This window comes from Ochotona princeps, chromosome 6 (genome assembly GCF_030435755.1).
Source record: "Ochotona princeps isolate mOchPri1 chromosome 6, mOchPri1.hap1, whole genome shotgun sequence".
NCBI lineage: Eukaryota > Metazoa > Chordata > Mammalia > Lagomorpha > Ochotonidae > Ochotona > Ochotona princeps.
Genome location: NC_080837.1, coordinates 69,625,221 through 69,643,835, shown reverse-complemented (window position 1 = coordinate 69,643,835; position 18,615 = coordinate 69,625,221). Strand labels below are relative to the sequence as shown.

The 18,615-nt window shown below is 43.7% G+C and overlaps 1 protein-coding gene across 9 annotated transcripts in view; it reads left to right on the top strand.

Annotated features, from left to right (window-relative positions):
- FERMT2 (FERM domain containing kindlin 2) overlaps window positions 1–18,615 on the top strand; it is a 79,677-nt gene that overhangs the window by 15,617 nt on the left and 45,445 nt on the right. For all 9 annotated transcript variants that reach the window (XM_058666453.1, XM_058666451.1, XM_058666449.1 and 6 more), the window contains one exon: window positions 16,815–17,048. In XM_058666453.1, the coding sequence (XP_058522436.1) occupies window positions 16,815–17,048 (234 nt within the window). The remainder of the gene's footprint in view (window positions 1–16,814; window positions 17,049–18,615) is intronic.

Here is an 18,615-nt window from a genome sequence, read left to right as displayed (position 1 = left end):
GGCTGCCTTCCATTGCTTCCCCAGGCCACAAGCAGGGAGCTGGGGGGGGGGGGGGGGGAAGTGGGGCCACCAGGATTAGAACCGGAGTCTGTATGGGATCCAGGCACAGCAAGGTGAGGACTTTGGCGCTAGGCTACCACGCCTGGCCCTTTTTCTTAAGATATACTTATTTATTTGAAAGATAGTGTAGTGGACGGGGTGGGGACAGAGACCTTCTACCCACTGACTTACTCATTAAACGACCATTAGAGCTGGAGCTAGGCTAATCAGGAGCCAGGAGCTTCTTCTGGGTCTCCCACGTGGGTGCAGAGGCCCGAGTGCTTGGACCATGCTCTGCTGCTTTCCTGGATGCATTAGCAGAGAGCTGGGTGGGAAGTGGGGCAGCCGAGACTTAGACCAGCTACTGTAAGGATGCAGGTGCAGTTGCTTTACAGTGTGCTCTCTCCCCCAGACCCCCAGGATTATTTAGCCCACAGTAATGAAGGTTGCAGGACTGAGCACCAGCCTCACAGGGCTCTGGTGAGAACCCCGTGCTGCCCTTGACAGGAGTCTGTGCAGCTGGAAATGAAACCAGTACCATATGGGATGCTGGTGCTGTTGGCACAGCCTAGCAGGCACTAATCAAACAAAGGGAAGGAGCACTGTAGTCCTGAATATTGTGGCATCTCTCAGCTCTTTCTTGTGGCTGGGTGGCCCCTGGCAAGACTTGATATTTCTAGTGTTTTATCCCTTTTTGTATACCCAGCTGATCTTTAGCAAATTCATGCAAAATGGAATTAAAAGGTAAATTTTTTTCAATACGTAAGGTTTTAGGAATACTTGTATGGTTTGTTTCATAATGCTTTTTCTTTTTGTTAAAGATTTATTTGTTGTTAGTGAAAACGTAGACTTACAGAGAAAAGGGGAGAGAGAAAGATCTTCAGTCTGCTGGTTCACGCCCCACGTGGCTACAATGGCCAGAACTGAGCAGATCAGAAGCCAAGAACATGTTCTGGGTCTCCCATATGGGTTCAAGTTTCCAAGGCTTTGGGCCATTTTTTGTTGCTTTCCCAGGCCATAAGCAAGGAGCCAGATGGGAAGTGGAGCAGCTGGGGCACGAACTGGTACCCATATGGGGTGCCAGCACATGAAGGTGAAGGATTAGTCAATTGAGCCATTGCATCAGCCCTGTTTTAATATTCATTTTCCATGAACCTGTGGTATTACTCATAAATACCTCTGTTGTTCCCTATTAGAGCTGTGAAGGATAATCAGTAGAGTTTTATTGTGAAATCTATAAAATCTGAACTTTCTTCTGAATAACTTTATCTTGGTTATGGAATGTTATTGAAGAATGCCACCTCTGAAGTCATGCTAATCTGGATTTAAATCCTGACTCTATTATATTAGCTTTGTGATCCTTGTCCAAGTTGTATAACTTCTCTGTTCTTTGTTTTTTTCCGGTATAAATACAGAATACAAAACATTTACCTTTAAAAAGTTTTTATGAGACTAAATGAAATGTCTGGGACATACTAAGTGTCCATTAACAAATTTTAGAATGCAGTTGTGTTCATTCCATTATCAAGCTAGCAACTCACAGCTTTGCTGTGTCGCCTCCAAGCTGTCTTCGCTTTTCTGCAGTAAATGTCATCAAGACCCATGATTCCAGCCTTGACATGTCCTTCAGTTTTTCTCTTCATTTTCTGTCTTGTCAGAGCACACTCTTCAGAATACTACAGTAAATTTCCTGCTACCAGACTCCACCCCGCAACCGGTGTTAAATTCGTTTGAGAGTTACAGGGACACACAAACACAGAGTGAGAGTGAGTGAGTGAGTGAGAGAAAGAGAGAGAGAGAGAGAGAGAGAGAGAGAGAGATAGAGACCGACTGACCCACCCACCCACCTTCAGTATACTGGTTGATTCTCCAAATAGCCACAGTGAGTCGGGCTGAGCCGGGCCAAGCCAGGGCCCCAGTACTGGGGCTGTCTTCCGATGCCCTCCGTGTGCATAGGAGAGTTTGTCTTGACCGCTTTCAACTTTCAGCTTTGAAGACCTAGAAACGCTGCTGCTTCAGAACCTGGTCCTTCATGTCTTCAATTGATTGGTGCTTCTTTGTTGATCTTTCGTTTTCTCAGCTCTTTTTCATTGTCTGTCTCATTTGAAGTATAAATGTCTCCCAGGTGGAAAGTCTTACTGTTTTATTTCATTTTGTCACTTTGTGCCTGAAAGTTTATTATATTGACTATATCCCTGAAGAGTAGTATTCCTTATTCATTTGCCTCCACTTTTTGAAAGGCTAACTCGAGAGAAACGAATAGAGGGCACATCCTGAAAAGGTGAGGGTCCTGGGCAGCCCTGTAATCTTTAGCTCAACTTGGAAGAGAAGTTGAAAGTAAGTCATTCATGAGAACAAAAGATGATGTGGTTGAGCTGAGATTATTGTCCTTTACGTTCCAAGACTTGCCATAGTGGTGTAGCAGTCCGGCTACTGAGTATTTACCTGGAAAATCTTGAATAAGATGAGTCAGTTTATGCAGCACTGTTTATAGTTGCCCAAAATGTGAAGTCAGCCAAAGTATACATCATCAGATGAATAGATAAGCAAAATGTGGTATGTATGTAATGGAATATTAGCTATAAAGAATGAAATTATGTTGGAGGTAAAATGAATGCAACTGGAAGAAATCATGTTGAGTGATACAAGTTAGACCCAAAATGACAAATATAGCCTGTTCACCTTTGTATATGGAAGCTATTTTTTTAAAAAGGAAGTAGAAATGTCTGTGTAAGTATTGCTGGAAATACAGTTTTGTAAAACTTGGTTTTATATTTTTGTCAAACCAGCAGTTAATGTTATATTAGGGCCAGTGCAATGGCCTAGCCACTAAATCCTCACCTTGCGTGCACCGGAATCCCATATGGATGCCGGTTCGTGTCCTGGCTGCTGCACTTCACATCTAGCTCCCTGCTGTGGCCTGGGAAAGCAGTGGAGAACAGCCCAAAACCTTGGTACTCTGTACCCAAGTAGGAGACCCATAAGAAGCACCTGGCTTCAGATTGGCTTGGCTCTGGTTGTTGTGCCATTTGGGGAGTGACCCAGCGACTGGAAGATTTTTGTCTCTCCTTCTCTCTATATATCTGCCTTTCAATAAAAATAAATATATCTTAAAAAAAATAATGTTTCATTAGTAAAGGGCCAGTGCGTTGATACAGGAAGCTGATCCTCTGCCCTGTGACACCAGCATCCCACATGGGCACTGGTTCCTGGACTGACTGCTCCACCCACTAACCAGCTTTCTGCTTATAGCCTGGGAAAGCAGCAGAGGGTGTCCCAAGTCCTTGGGTTCCTGTGTCCACATGAGAGATCAGGAAAAAGCTCCAACTTTGGATCAGCTAAGCTCTGGCCACTGTGCCTATTTGGGAAGTAAACCAGCAGATGTTGTTTTGCTGTCTCTGTGCTGCTCCACAGTTCTTTCAAGTAGAAATGAATAAATCTTCTTAGAAGTTACATTATGATCTGTAATTACTTTAAATATCACTGTGTATGGATGAAATTGGCATTTTCCCATTCACCTGTTTATAGTCATTGTTTGTATTCCCGCTACACTGAGATTATTTCTTTTCACTTGTTGAACTTTTTTTTTTTGGTGAAGTATTGCCTTTTTAATGTAAAATTATGTTATCTCAAAATTTAAAAAAAAACATGGTGGGGGCACAAGGAAAAAGGACAGCATGTTCTTAGATTTGTATTTACAAGTCACATGGAATCTGTTAAGTCAGTTGAAAAATTCAGTAATCATTGGAGATAGTATTAAGGGGTCATTAAAAATTGATTTTAACATTAACCTTTTTTTTTTTTTAATTTTTTATTGGAAAGGCAAGATTTACAGAGAGAAGGAGAGGCAGAAAGATCTTCCATTACTAGTTCACTCTCCAAATGGCCATGAACGGTAAGAGTGGAACCAGTCCGGAACCGGGAGCTTCTTCACTGTCTCCCAAATGGGTGCATGGTCCCAGGGTTTTTGGGCCATTCTCCACTGCATTGCAGGCCACAAGCAGGAAGTGGGTGATAAATAAAGCAGCTGGGACATGATCCTGGTGCTTGCAGGGGCAGGATTAGTTACTGAGCCATTACACCAGCTGCTAAACACTAATTTTATTTTGTCTTGATACATTATATACCGTCTCACTATAAACATTAGAAGATTTGTCTATTAAGTGGTTATTTGTCGTTAGCTTAAAAGGAAAAGAAATGCTTACTAAGGCAACAAGTTGAAGCTGGGAAAGAGGAAGTAGTTAATTCCTAGATTTTATGCAAAGGTTCCATTATTTAGTGGGCGGCCTTTGTCTTTCTCAGCGGCTCAGCTCCGGCATTCTCTTCCTTACTTTGCATTGAAGACTGCTGGGACTTTGCCAGCAGTCATTCTGTATCAGGTTGAAGCATTTGACATAAATTGAATAAAAAGCCTTCTGATGATAAGAATAGTGTATTATGACCAGTAATATACTTTGATTATATTTGATTGGTTGCCTTATAGTCTGATTTTGGACCTAATTATTATTTACAGTGTTTCTTTGTGGTGAACCTGAATTCTAAAGTTAAAAATCAACTTTTGAAATGTAACTATTTTGTACACTTGGTATTGAGCTAAAGAATTCATTGTTTTACTGTGATTTTTGAAGTTGTTAAGGGGAAAGAGAGAAACAGAGATTGCGCATTGGCTGGCTCAGTCTCCAGATGAATGCAGTGTCCAGCGCTGGGCCAGGAGCCAGCAGCTTCATCCCAGTCCCCCGTGCGGGCTTCAGGGGCCCAAGCACTGGAGCCATCTTAGCCTTGTCCCTGACTACACCTTTAGATGAGTGCTATCTCAGTTTACTGAAAGAGACTAGTGGGTGCTACGACACACCAGAGACAAACTGGTGAGGGGTGTCTGCTTATTAGGGGAACTTACAGGCTTAAGTAGTATTAGAAAAGGGGGAAGGTAGAAGGAGGGTACTCCCACCCACCATTGACATTGTAAGTGGCTGTCACAGGTCTCTTGGCTTACGCAGGGCTGGAAGCTGAGCCTCTGGCCACAGGCAGGTAGCACCTAGGCTAACAGATATGCCTTGGGTCATATTCACCAAGCAGGATGTGGGTTACATGTCAGGGAAGTCCTAGCTGAGCTAGTCCAAGGACAAAGAGGACAGACTGGGGTGTGGCCCACTGCTTTCATTGCATGCCCAGTGAACGGCCTGGTTAGAATCTCAGTTAGCCAAGACTGTTATCAGGGGCTACCTGGGGACACAATGTACCATGTGCCTCGGCCTCCCACATGGGCTAAGCAGAGATCCAGGGGCGATCATTGGAGGGGTCATTTTAGATAGGGAGTTAAGAAAAGCTTCTCTTGGAATATGGAATTTAAGCTGAAATTTGAAGGATGAGAGGGAATTAGACATTTCAGGAGGGGAACAGTATGAGCAGAGGCAGTGACACTGTAAGAGCTCATGGACTAGGCAATTCTTAGAACTAAGGCAAAAGCCACTGAGGAAGAGTGAGTAGCACGGGGAGAATTTAGAGGGTAGACAGGCTGTGTTGTATCAGGCTTTATAGACAGTAATAAAGCATTTGGATTTTATTTGGATCCAGCTGGAAGCTGTTGAAAAGAATTTTCAGCAGAGGAGTGACAAGAACTGCTGAGTAGACCGCTCTGGCTGCTCGCGGAAAGTGCTGCATGGAGTTGAGGAGGACCGTTTGGGGGCTGCCGTGACTGTCAGTGCAGGAAACGATGGTGGGCTGAAACATGGCGGTGATGCGGGGAAATGGAGGGGAGGTTTGTGGAAGTGGAATTGACAGGGCTTGCTTCTACATATCAGGAGTAAGGGAACGTGAAAATCTTTAACTTTTGATTCCTGACTTTAGCAACTTGATTTATTGTTTGTTCCAATATGCATTGACAAAAATGAATTATTTTAAGAATGTTAATTTTTTAAAAAAGATTTATTTTTATTACAAAGTCAGATATACAGAGAGGAGGAGAGACAGAGAGGAAGATCTTCTGTCCGATGATTCACTGCCCAAGTGAGCCGCAACGGGCCGATACGCGCCGATCCGATGCCGGGAACCAGGAACCTCTTCCAGGTCTCCCACGCGGGTGCAGGGTCCCAATGCATTGGGCCGTCCTCAACTGCTTTCCCAGGCCACAAGCAGGGAGCTGGATGGGAAGTGGAGCTGCTGGGATTAGAACCGGCGCCCATATGGGATCCCGGGGCTTTCAAGGTGAGGACTTTAGCCGCTAGGCCACGCCGCCCAGAATGTTAATTTTGAGATACTACCTAGGGTATATGGGTGGAGATAAGAGAAACAGTAGTTATCCACCTGTCATCGTAAGCCGGAAGTTAAGCTAGAAGTTAGAGAAGTAAGTATATACATGTTAAAGCTGTAGCAGGGGATGAGTTGCTTGCAGAGTTAACGTCAGGGGAGTAAGCACAGGATTACCAAAAGATGGGAAGAACCAAGAGAATGTAAGTGGTGGGATGGTTTTAGATAGGAAGAAACGTTCCTTTCTTCGTAGTACAAAGAAGCCTATCTAAGTCTAAATTCAAGAAAATTGTCTATTAGGTTGGAGTGAAAGTGGAAATTGTGTGTGTGATGGCTGCTGTGGTTTTTGTTGTTTTCTGCAGTGAAGTACATTGTTGTCTGTTGAGGCCAGAGGATTCTCAGAAAATGAAGAGTTTATCAGATTAACATTATAGTGATGGATAGAAGACACAGTAATTGGTCAGTAGTGTCTGGAACCTGTTCATGGTAAATTTAGGGTAATTATCTTACTGTCTGGCTGTGAAATGAAATAGGGAAAGTACTCTTTAAGTTTGAAAGATGAGTGACCAGGTCAGTGGAAGCCATGGCCTGTGGTGGGTCCTCCTCGGGCTGCTTCCTGCTTTGCAGCCTTGTTCCCAGTACAACAGGGCTGGGATTGGTAAAGACAGTGTAACTTCTGAATATGGCAGTAGTTATATTAACTTGCTTGAATACAAAAGGATCCTAAAACAAAAGGAAGCAGCAAAAAGTAACAGTGTTCCTATTAGCATAACAGATGCAAATATGCGTGCATGCCTCCACCCCACCCCACATCTCGTGGGGATAGGCATTTGGCACAGTGGGTTAGTGCTGCTTGGGACACCTGCCTTGCCTGTCAGGTATTGGTTCAAGTGCGAACTCCTCTGCTCCCGATCCAGCTTCCTGCTGCCATATAGCCCAAGAGGCAGCAGGTGTTTCCAGTAGCTGAGTCCTGCTATCCACATGGGAAACCTAGACTGAATTCTGGGCTCCTGGCTTAGGCCTGGTCCAGACCTGGCTGCAAAAAAATGACAAGCACCCAAAGTTTCCGTGTATCTACATGTCAAAATGAAGTGTGTTTTCAAAGATGATATAATGTACACTTTGTTTCCAGTTTATGGAAGTTTGAGGATGCTGAGCAAACTTTGTGTTTCTCCTATGATGAATGGATACTTTAAAAATGATTACCTGAGACATTGGGAAATAGTAAGTCATGTCACCTAAAAAAGTAACATCTAATCACATCTCCCTTCCATCGTACTAATAAAAGATTTTTTTAAAGATTTTTTTTTTTTTAATTTTATTGCAAAGTCAGAGATATACAGAGAAGAGAGACAGAAAGGAAGATCTTCCATCCCCTGATTCACTCCCCAAGCGGCTGCAACAGCTGGAGCTGAGCCAATCCAAAGCCAGGAGCCTGGAGCCGCTTCACGGTTTCCCACGCGGGTGCAGGGTCCCAAGGCTTTGGGCCGTCCTAAACTGCTTTCCCAGGCCACAAGCAGGGAGTTGGAAGCAGCGCTGGAATCTGGAACCAGGGCTGGTGGGATTAGAACCAGCGCTCATGTGGGATCCCATTGCGCAGCAAGGTGAGGACTTTAGCTGCTAAGCTATAGTGCTGGGCCCAAAAGATTTTTTTTTTTTAAAGATTTTATTTTTATTACAAAGTCAGATATACTGAGAGGAGGAGAGAGAGGAAGTGGAGCTGCCGGGATTAGAACCAGTGGCCATATGAGATCAAGGCGAGGACCTTGCCACTAGGCCACGCTGCCGAGCCCTGAAAGATTTTTTTTTTTTTTTAAGAGAAACTTCTAAAGTTTGATTTACTTGAAAGACAGAAGGAGAGACTTTTTTTCCATCAGCTGGTTCACTTGTTAAATGCTCACACTAGCAAGGACTGGTCTTGGTCAGAGCCAAGAGCGAGGAGCTGCGTCTGGTCTCCCATGTTGGCTGGTGGAGGATGGCCACTAATCCCTGGGGTCATCCGCTGCTGCCTTCCAGGAGTGTTAACAAAGAGTTATGACAGAGGTGCATGCAGGACTGGGTGCCCAGCTGTTAGGGTGTGCGAGCATCCCTGTGCGCTTTGTCAGCACGACCACCTCAGAAATACCTGGTTTTGATTTCTGTTAAAAATTTATTTATTTGAAAGGTAAAGTTATGGAGGCAAATAGAGGCAGCGTAATGTCCCATCCTCTGGTTCATTCTCCTGTGACTGTGTGGTGGGGACCGGGCCAGGCCAAAGCCAGAAGCTGGACTCCGTCTTGTGGGTCATGGGACTGAAGCACTTAGGCCATTCTGCACTGCTTTCCCAGGCCCTTAGCAGAGAGAAAAAATGATGTCAACTTTCTGTATTGTGTTTTCCTGATACACTGAAATTTGACAATAAAGCAAGTAGCTGTATTGTAAAAACCTGTTTGCAAATAGTCAAATAGGCAGTAAGAGAGCAATAAATGGGGTTTTTCACTAGTAGATTCCTTTCCCTGAGCTGATATTTCTAGGGTATGAGTTAGCTGTAACTTCACAGAGAAACAGTAATTTTTGCATCAAATACTTTATTTCTTTGCATTCCTTTTGTAATTCATGGAGTGTGTGAACCCTGTGATACTAAAGCATTTGATAGAGTAAGCCATGTTGGTATATTCAGCCTCCAGTTAGGAAACTTCAAACTTTCTGTACCTTCATATATAAGATACTGTCTTTGTAAAATACACACACAGGCGTCTCCTGAGTGTGAGGAGCATTCTGTTGCTATCAAGGAAGGGGATCTTAATCCAGGTGATGCTTTAGCAATTAGTACTTTGCATGATTTGAGTTTGAGTGCATGTTAAATAAACTACACCATGAGGTGTGATTTAGAGCTGTTAAATAGGAGACACAAATAATTCCTAGCAGGATCCTGGTAAAATGTTCTGGAGAATTAACATACTTTATTAACATTTATTATAAAAATAACTTAGTATAGTTTAAGTGGTTCTTGATTGCTGAAGAATTAGGAAAGATGTCACCATTTTACATAAATTATGAAATCCCTGTTTACCTTCTAAGAAGGAAAATAAACAATAACAGATTTCTTAGTCTTTCAAGAAAGCTTGTATTTGTGGTAGGTTGCTCCTAAAACTCTAATGTTAAACAAATTAAAGCCCATTATACCAAGTCAAGGAGTGGTGTACCTGTAGGACAACTGGCAGCCGTGACCTTGGGAAGATGGATGGTCAGAGTAAGATTTTGACATACTTAGCTGGTGCCTCTCACTAACTCCTCTGACAAGCGTCAGGTGGTGTGTGTGCATGTGTACTTTCCTAACGATTTTTTCTTAAGATTTATTTATTTGGAAGAGTTACAGAGTAGGCAGGGGAGAAAAGGAAAGAAAGATTTCCAAGCTGCTGGTTAACTCCCCAAGTGGCAGCGAGGGCTAGTGCTGAGCTAGGTTGAAACCAGAAGGCAGAAACTTCATCCAGATCTTCCGACATGGGTAGCAGGGACCCAGGCACTTGGACTGTCTTGTCTTCCACTGCTTTCCCAGTCCATAAGCAGGGAGCTGGAACCAGAAGTGAACCAGCCAGAACATGGACCAGTGCGCATAGGGGATGGTGGTGCTGCCGTGCAGAGGATGAACCTTTTGAGCCACTGTGTTGGCCCCTTTGTGTTTTCTAACACCACACAGTAAAAAACATTATTTTACTGATCACTTAGCGAGGTTAAGTTATTCATACTTCTTATTATATAATTTCCTTTAAAATCATGTTTTTATGCTTTACTCAATCTTTAAAAGAATACTTAAATGTTGATAATCTGAAATATTTTCTATACTTAATTATATACAAATTACAGTTCTGTAATCTGGATACTGTAGAGACAAGTTACGCTGTGATACACCAGATAATTGCTTTCAAGAGCTAGTGCATTGTACGCTGGTTTATAACCATATTTCCACTCTACACACAGTTTTCGTGCTTTTGAACATGCAGCTCACTCAAGTGCATATGCTAGGCAAATACTTGACTGGTGTTTCATCGTTTTTCTCGGGATTTTGATCAGCTTTCAAAAATTTTGCACTAATGGATATGTTCATTGTGTTTTGAGTAGAGTTTATCGTGAGACTTGAGGTAAAGACATGTAGTTCAAAAGAGACGGTGAATTTATAAAGCCAAAGCCAAGGGATGATCTCTGTTCCTGGAAGTCTGGAAAACATTGTCCATATGGTGAAGTGCAGTCAGATCGTTGAAAAGTTTTGAGGTGACACTATGGAGAAACAATCAGAGACAGATAATTAGAAATGCATTTTCAGGCCCAGTGCAATATCCTAGTGACTAAATGCTTGCCTTTGCAACTGCCAGGATCCAGTAGGGTGCTGGTTTGTGTTCTGGCTGCTCCACTTTCATTCAGTTCCCTGCCTGTGGCCTGGGAAAACAGTGGTAGATGGCCCAAAGCCTTGGGACCCTGCACCCGCATGGGAGACCTAGAATAAGTTCCTGGCTCCCGATCAGGTCAGCTCTGGCCATTTGGGCTACTTGGGGAGTGAACCAGGAGATGGAAGATTTTTTTTTTTTTTTTTTTTAAGATTTATTTTTATTACAAAATCAGATATACAGAGAGGAGGAGAGACAGAGAGGAAGATCTTCCGTCCAATGATTCACTCCCCAAGTGAGCCGCAATGGCCGGTGCACGCAGATCCGAAGCTGGGAACCAGGAACCTCTTCCGGGTCTCCCACACGGGTGCAGGGTCCCAATGCATTGGGCCGTCCTCAACTGCCTTCCCAGGCCACAAGCAAGGAGCTGGATGGGAAGTGGAGCTGCCGGGATTAGAACCGGCGCCCATATGGGATCCCAGGGCGTTCAAAGTGAGGACTTAGGCTGCTAGGCCACGCCGCCAGGCCCGAGATGGAAGATCTTTGTATCAGTTTCCTCCTCTGTAAATCTGACTTTCCAAGAAAAATAAAGTTAATATTAAAAAAGAAAAAAACGTATTTTCAACTTCATGGGGCCATTTGGATCACTGTCTAAATAATGACACGATAACCTGGCTGGAGTTTTTCTGTCAGCTTCAGCCTGCCCTGAGTGGACTGCATTCTCTGGCTCTCAAGTTAATAGTACTTTTCAAAGTATGAAAGACATAAATACCTAGAAATAAGTCAGAGTGTTTAGACCTGGCATCTCCTTTCTGTCCATTCTACTGTCCATTATTCTCCCCATTAAAGCAAAATATTCCTGGAAAAGTTGTCTGAGCAAACATTTCATCATTTCTGTTCTCATTAACTTCTTGTATGTTCTCTGTTTCATTATTGCATATCTTGTCACGGTAATTAAGAAACAGGTTTCAGGGCTGGGTATGGCAGCCTAGTGGCTAAAGTCTTCAGCTTGCTCGTGCCCAGGATCCCATATAGGGGCTGGTTCTAATCGCAGTGGCCCCGCTTCCCATCCAGCTCCCTGCTTGTGGCCTGCGAAGATAGTTGAGGACTGCCTGCACCCGTGTGGGAGACCCAGAAGCTTCTGTCTCCTGGTTTTGAATCGGCTCAACACCGGACGCTGCAGTCACTTGGAAAGTGAACCAGCAGATGGAAGATCTTCCCTCTCTCTCTTCCTTTCTGTAAATCTGCCTTTCCAATAAAAATAGATCTTTTAAAAAAAACAATTTTCAGTAATGATTTTGGAATATAGGTTACTACTGCTTAAAATTGATGTAGTTTGGTTTGAGAGAAATCACCAAGATGGTTGAGTAGGGGAAACGACCTCTCATCCCTCCACAAGAAACACATCTAGACACCTCTCCACAAGCCAAGGTAGCCCTAGCATAGTAGGTATTCAGCAGGTGTTTGTTGAGTATTTCTATAAACGCTGTTCAGGGTTCTTATACCATGTAGCAGTGCTTGCTTTGTAATTACAGCTGATTAGGTTAGTGGTCTGTACATGTACTACACATAATTGATTTGTACAAAGATTGTTTTCAAAACTCCACGGAAAATAGAATTAGAAAGTTTAGCTTGGTGTGACACATACTCTGATCTCTCCATGGTTTACCATATTACATGTTACCCTGAACTTCTTGAAGATTCTTTCGATGCATAGATTTCACATATTTTTTTGCATAAAATGAACTTCATTTTTGTTTTCAGTTTCTTCACATTTTTTGAAGTGCCTTCATGTAACAAGTCCTGGCAGTCCAATCTATCCATTTTCTATTGAAATATTTTTTAAAAGGATTATTTACTCTGAAGAATTACAGCAAGAGTCACACCCACCCATCCCCATACGCTGATTCACTGTCCAGATAGCCCAACTCAGGAGCTTCATCTACGTCCCCCACCTATGTACAGGGACCCAAACACTTGGGCCATCTTGTCCTGCTTTTCCCAGGCCGTTGGCAGGGAGCTGCCCATATGGTATGCCCACTACACCACAGGCTGGCTCCCAGTGTGAGCTTTTACTTTGTCATCACCATGTTTGCTCTCTGTTGCTGGCTCTTGGCATGAGTGTTATTTGATTCCTGAAATTTTTTTCCTGGTGTCTATTCCTGCTTTTATCTCTGTTGTTTTTCCCCTCCGTGTTGTTACTTAGCTGCTATTTTCTATGAATAAAAAGACCAGTCTTCCTTGCATTGCTAGTCAGCAGGAGAGCTGCTTTTCTTCCTTGGATACACAAACCACTTGTAGGATGTCTAGCATGGAGTCTTTGAACCATATGTCCTTGCTGCCTGTTTGTTCACGCTTAGATGTAGGCTGATCCTTCAGGGAAAAAGCAGTGTGGAACTGATGGGGAGTGTCAGGCTTTAAAGGGGAAGATGGGCATCAACAGGCATGTATTCTTAAAGTCAGCGTTTGAAATGTAGTGGCTGGAAAGTTGAGATTTTATTGCATGATTACCTGAGTAAGTCCAAGGTAACGTTGCTTACAGCAGGGGCCCTTAAAGTTGTGCTGTTTTCATGGAAATCTAGAGAAGAGGCATTTGGGGCTTTGTGGATCCGAGGCTTGTGACAAGGATACGCTGCTCTGGTGGTAGAGAAGCAGTGACCGGTACAGGTGTACCCAGGTGCGTGTACATAACAGCTCATAACATTTATGTATGCCAATTTGAATTTTATATAGAAGTTATTAGACTCCTACTGTTTTTATTCCCATTATTCCTAACCATTAAAAACCAAAAACGAAACAACAGCCACCAAAACCCAGTTCCTACCTAGTAGGTCATGCAAGAAACAAAAGACAGCATTTGGTTCTTGAGCCTTTCTTTGTCTGCTAACTCCTTTCTTACAGTAACAAGGATCCATTTATGATTTTGACGCAAAGTTCAGTTTTGGCCAGTAGTCCTTTTACACTGCTATTGTAGAAATTGCAGATGTGCTTGTGGGAAATTGGCTGTTACTTAAAGCTTACCTGTCACTTGCACTCCAAAGAGCTGTGATGGGTTAGTCTTTGTCCTTGGTGTCTTAGACCTGCTTCTGGACCAGGTTGATGCGTCGTTTATGGAATCTCTACAGCAGTGGTTCTGCTCTGCTGCAACTGTAAAGGCTTTCAGGCTTGTAACAGGTTCTGTTCACCTGCAGCTGTGGGGCACAGGCTTCCACATTCGGTGACAACTTCTCAAGCAGGGGCATCTCTAAGCTCATTCTGCCTTAGTAGCATCCCAGACCCATCTCTGACACCTCAGAAAATGCTAGAAACTTAATGGCTCTGGTGCAGCCCTTAATCAAAGAAGTGGAAATATAACCTGGCTTTCTCTTTAAAAATCTCTTTAAGTTTACACGTTAATTTTCATTGTCTTTGAAGGGCAGAGAGAAGTAGAAGACCGATAGAGACATCTTCCATCGCAGGTGCAGTGCCCAAATGACCACGTCATTAGTGCTGAACCGGTCTGGAGCACAGATCCTGGAACTTGATAGTGGTCTCCTACATGGATGCCACAAAGTCAAGTTCTCGAGCTATCGCTACTGCCTTCCAAGGCATCAGCAGGAAGCTGGATCCAGTGCAGTTAGCTGGGCTCGGAGCAGAACTGAGCTGGATGCCTCTCCAGCAGCTGCTCAGTTGCCTGCCTCAGCTTTCTCTTCCTAAGGCACTCCTCACCAGATGCCTCTGAAGGGCTGAGCTCCAGGTGCTCACAGCAGCAGTTAAGGACCTCACATTGGCCTCACCCTCCTGGTCTCATGTAGTACTATTCTCAAGTGAGACTCTTGGGATTCGATTCCTGCCACAAGCTACTGCACCCAAGTTCTTAGGGCTGTGAGTGGGGAATAGAGGAGGGGAGTCCAGGTGATCCAAGTCAGTGCTGTGGACTGAGGGTTGTAGATTTCCCCCTTCCCTCATCAGGAGTGTGTGTGTGACAAGGACAGAAGTGTAGCAGAAGGGACAGGATGGATATGAGGGAAGGAAGAGAGATGTGTGGAAGGTCGTGAGGAAGTTCAGTGCTGTGAAAAAACTGTGGGTTTTGTAATTGTGTTACATCAGAATGACACCTTTTATATAATTTTTAAGGTTTTATTTGTGTTTATTGGAAAGGCAAGTTTACAGGAAGGAGAGAGAAAGATCTTTTTCACTGGTTTACTCTCCAAATGGATGCAACAGCTGGAGCTGAACCTGTCCAAAGCCAGGAGCTTCTTCTGGATCTCCCAAGTGGATCCAAGAACTTGAACCATTCTCCAGAGCTTTCTCAGCCGGAAGTGGAGCAACCAGGACTGATCCCTATGCTGGGATCCCCAGGCTACAGTGAGAGGCTTAGCTTGCTGTGCCGTGGCACCGGCCTCTGAAGTTGGGCTTTGTTGTTGCTTGTTTATTATTAGGACCTGCCTTATTTAGGAGTAATCAGATCTTAAGCAATTCACATTATTTTTTTAATTTGATTTAATCTACTTGCATTATTTCCCTTTGTTTTTGACAATCTTTACGTAGCTAATTAGGGCACAAAGCTTCAAGGGCTACAGGAAAGTGGGTCAGACTATTTCCACATTTTCCCCTGTATCTGGGGTAAAGGGGGAGATAAAGGAAGCAGCCCCACCCCGTCTCCCTCACATTTTTAAAAAAAAGATTTATTTTTTTATATTTATTTATTTATTTGTTTATTTTTTAAAAGATTTATTTATTTTTATTACAAAGTCAGATATTCAGAGAGGAGGAGAGACAGAGAGGAAGATCTTCCATCCGATGACTCACTCCCTAAGTGAGCGCAGTGGCTGATGCTGCGTTGATGCGAAGCTGGGAACCAGGAAACTCTTCCGGGTCTCCCATGCGGGTGCAGGGTCCCAAGGCTTTGGGCCGACCTCGACTGCTTTCCCAGGCCACAGGCAGGGAGCTGGATGGGAAGTGGAGCATCTGGGAATAGAACTGGCGTCCATATGGGATCCCAGGGCGTTCAAAGCGAGGATTTTAGCCACTAGGCCACGGGGCTGGGCCCGGAATGTGTGAGTTCTTAAAAAATATCTATTTATTTATTTGGAAGTTACTAATACAGAGACACACAAAGGGAGATTCCATCCACCAGTTCGCTCCTCAGTTGATCACAGTTGTCGTGGCTGGGCCAGGCTGAAACTACCAACAGGGAGCCAGATTAGACCCAGAGCAGCCAGGACACAGTCCGGCACCCATAGGGAATGTTGGCAACAAGTGGGATGGCTTTACTGGCTGTGCTGCAGTGCCGCTCTATCAGTGTCTTTTTTCGTTAGTCTTAGAATATATTTTGGAAAGCACGTATGCTTGGCATGTAGGGGCTTTTGTTTGGTTTTAGAGCTTTCTTTAGGTTAGAGAAGGCTCCTCCTCGTCAACTAAGATATTCTTTTTTGTTCGTTTGGTTTCCTGTGTATGCCCCTCCCCCTTCCAGACCGTCACACGTAGCCTCACAGATGACTGCCTTTCCAGCTGCTTTACTAGAGCGCGGTTCCTTCAAGGCTGAGCCCAGCTCCTACCGCCTGCAGTTTCTCTTGATCCTGCTGACTCTAGCTGCCAGCATTCCTTTGTTTGCTGGTAACAGAGTACTCCGTTATCTGTCTGTCCCAGTTTGTACTTAAGTATTAGGTGCTTTCTCAGCTTTTAGTGTTTCTTTTGTCCCTGTCACAAATAGACACACGATGTTTAGTTAACTATAATCAACAATCATTAAATGCTAATTCTACTTTTACATTCTGCCAAGGTGGTTTTGGTAATTTCTTTCTTTTTTTTTAAAGATTTATTTACTTTTTATTACAAAGTCAGATATGCAGAGAGGAGGAGAGACAGAGAGGAAGATCTTCCTTCCGATGTTTCACTCCCCAAGTGAGCCACAACAGCCGGTGCGCGCCAATCCGATGCCAGGAACCAGGAACCTCTTCCGGGTCTCCCACGTGGGTGCAGGGTCCCAATGCACTGGGCCGTCCTCGACTGCTTTCCCAGGCCACAAGCAGGGAGCTGGATGGGAAGTGGAGCTGCCGGGGTTAGAACCAGCGCCCATATGGGATCCCGGGGCTTTCAAGGTGAGGACTTTAGCCGCTAGGCCACGCCGCCGGGCCCGGTTTTGGTAATTTCTAATGATTCTTCTTGTTTATTGGATTTTAGATGTAAAAAAGGATTGGTCTGACCATGCTCTCTGGTGGGAAAAGAAGAGAACTTGGCTGCTTAAGACACATTGGACCTTGGATAAGTATGGAATTCAGGCCGATGCCAAGCTTCAGTTCACCCCTCAGCACAAGCTGCTCCGCCTGCAACTGCCCAACATGAAGTATGTGAAGGTGAAGGTGAATTTCTCTGATAGGGTCTTCAAAGCTGTTTCTGACATCTGTAAGACTTTTAGTAAGTATTCAATAATTTCTTGATTAAAGTATGAATCATTCATGCAGATATGACTGGTGCCTGGCATTTAGCTTTTCCCAAGGTTTGGAGATTAATATGTCATGAATTTTCTACTTTATTACACTTTTTATCTTAAATTTTTATAAAAAGGTTATTTGGTCAAGATAGAACAGTAACCTAGTGGTGATTTTTTTTTTAGTTATGATTTGTTTATTTTACTTGTATTTTATAATCATTCTGATGACTTCGTTTTTGTGGGGGTGGAAAAGTGAGCATTGTGAGCATTTTCAGAGGGGCATGGCATTTGCAGGACTTTCTCCATGTAAGTTGCTATTTGATTATAGTGACTTGGGCAGATTGTGTCACTTCCCTTCATTGAAGCCCTGACGGAGTTCCTAAGGAAATGACTAGGAGTGTTGTGTTCCCTACCCAGCCTCCAGTCGGAGCACTCTGATAGTAATTCTGTTTATGCTTTCTGAAATGAGATGTGGATTGCTTTTGGCTGACCCAGTTCTGTCATATGACAGGAAGTAGTCAGCCATCAGAGAAAACCTGAACCGTTGTCATTACAAACAGTAGTGGGCTTTCATATTCCTCATTTAAAAAAAATTCTTGCTTGAAGATACTCTTAATGACTTTCCTAAGCAGAGGAAATTAGTTTCTTCTGCTGTGGTTTTATTTTGGGACTTTTTAAAGATTTTGTTTATTTTTATTGGAAAGTCAGATATGCAGAGAGAAGGAGAGAGAGACATAGACAAAGACCTTGCATCTGCTTATCCACTCCCCAAGTGGCTGCAACAGCTGGAGTGTTCTGATCCAAAGTCAGAAGCCAGGAGTTTCTTGCGGGTCTCCCATACAGGTGTAGGGTTCTAAGGCTTTGGGCCATCCTCTGCTGATTTCTTTTGTTGGCCACAAGCAGGGACATGAACTGGTGGCTATATGGGATCCTGGTGCATGCAAGGCGAGGATTCAGCCACCAGGCTACTGCCTCTACTATACCGCCCCATAGTATGGTTTTTATATTACACATTCATGACTGTGTTGTGTTGTGAGAGCATCAGGCAATGTATGTTGTAAATTCTCCCTCCATAGGTTGGCATTGTTGACAGTTTGATGTTTTTCTATGCATTAAGTTAAACCATTAAAATATTCATATATATCTATACACACACACACACACATATATGAGGTTTTTAAATAAATAGGATCATTTCATACGTTTCATTACACAATGAGGACTTAGGAATTTTTCCATGTACTCTACACACATATGCACTTTCTTTTAAAAATGTTTTATTTATGCATTTAATAAGAGGGGAAGAGCTGTTCAGTTTGCTGGTTCTTTCCCCAAACTAACTACAAAGGCCAGGACTGGGCCAAACTGAAGTTATGAACCCAGAACTCCATCCGTGTCTCCCACATGGATCGGAGGTACCAACTTCTATTCCTCGCCAGGCACATTAGCAGGCTGCTGGGTTGGAAGTGGTTCAGCTGGAACTGGAGCAATATGAGATGCTGTCGATACAAAGGGCAGCTTAATCCCCTGCCCCACAGTGCTACCCACGTG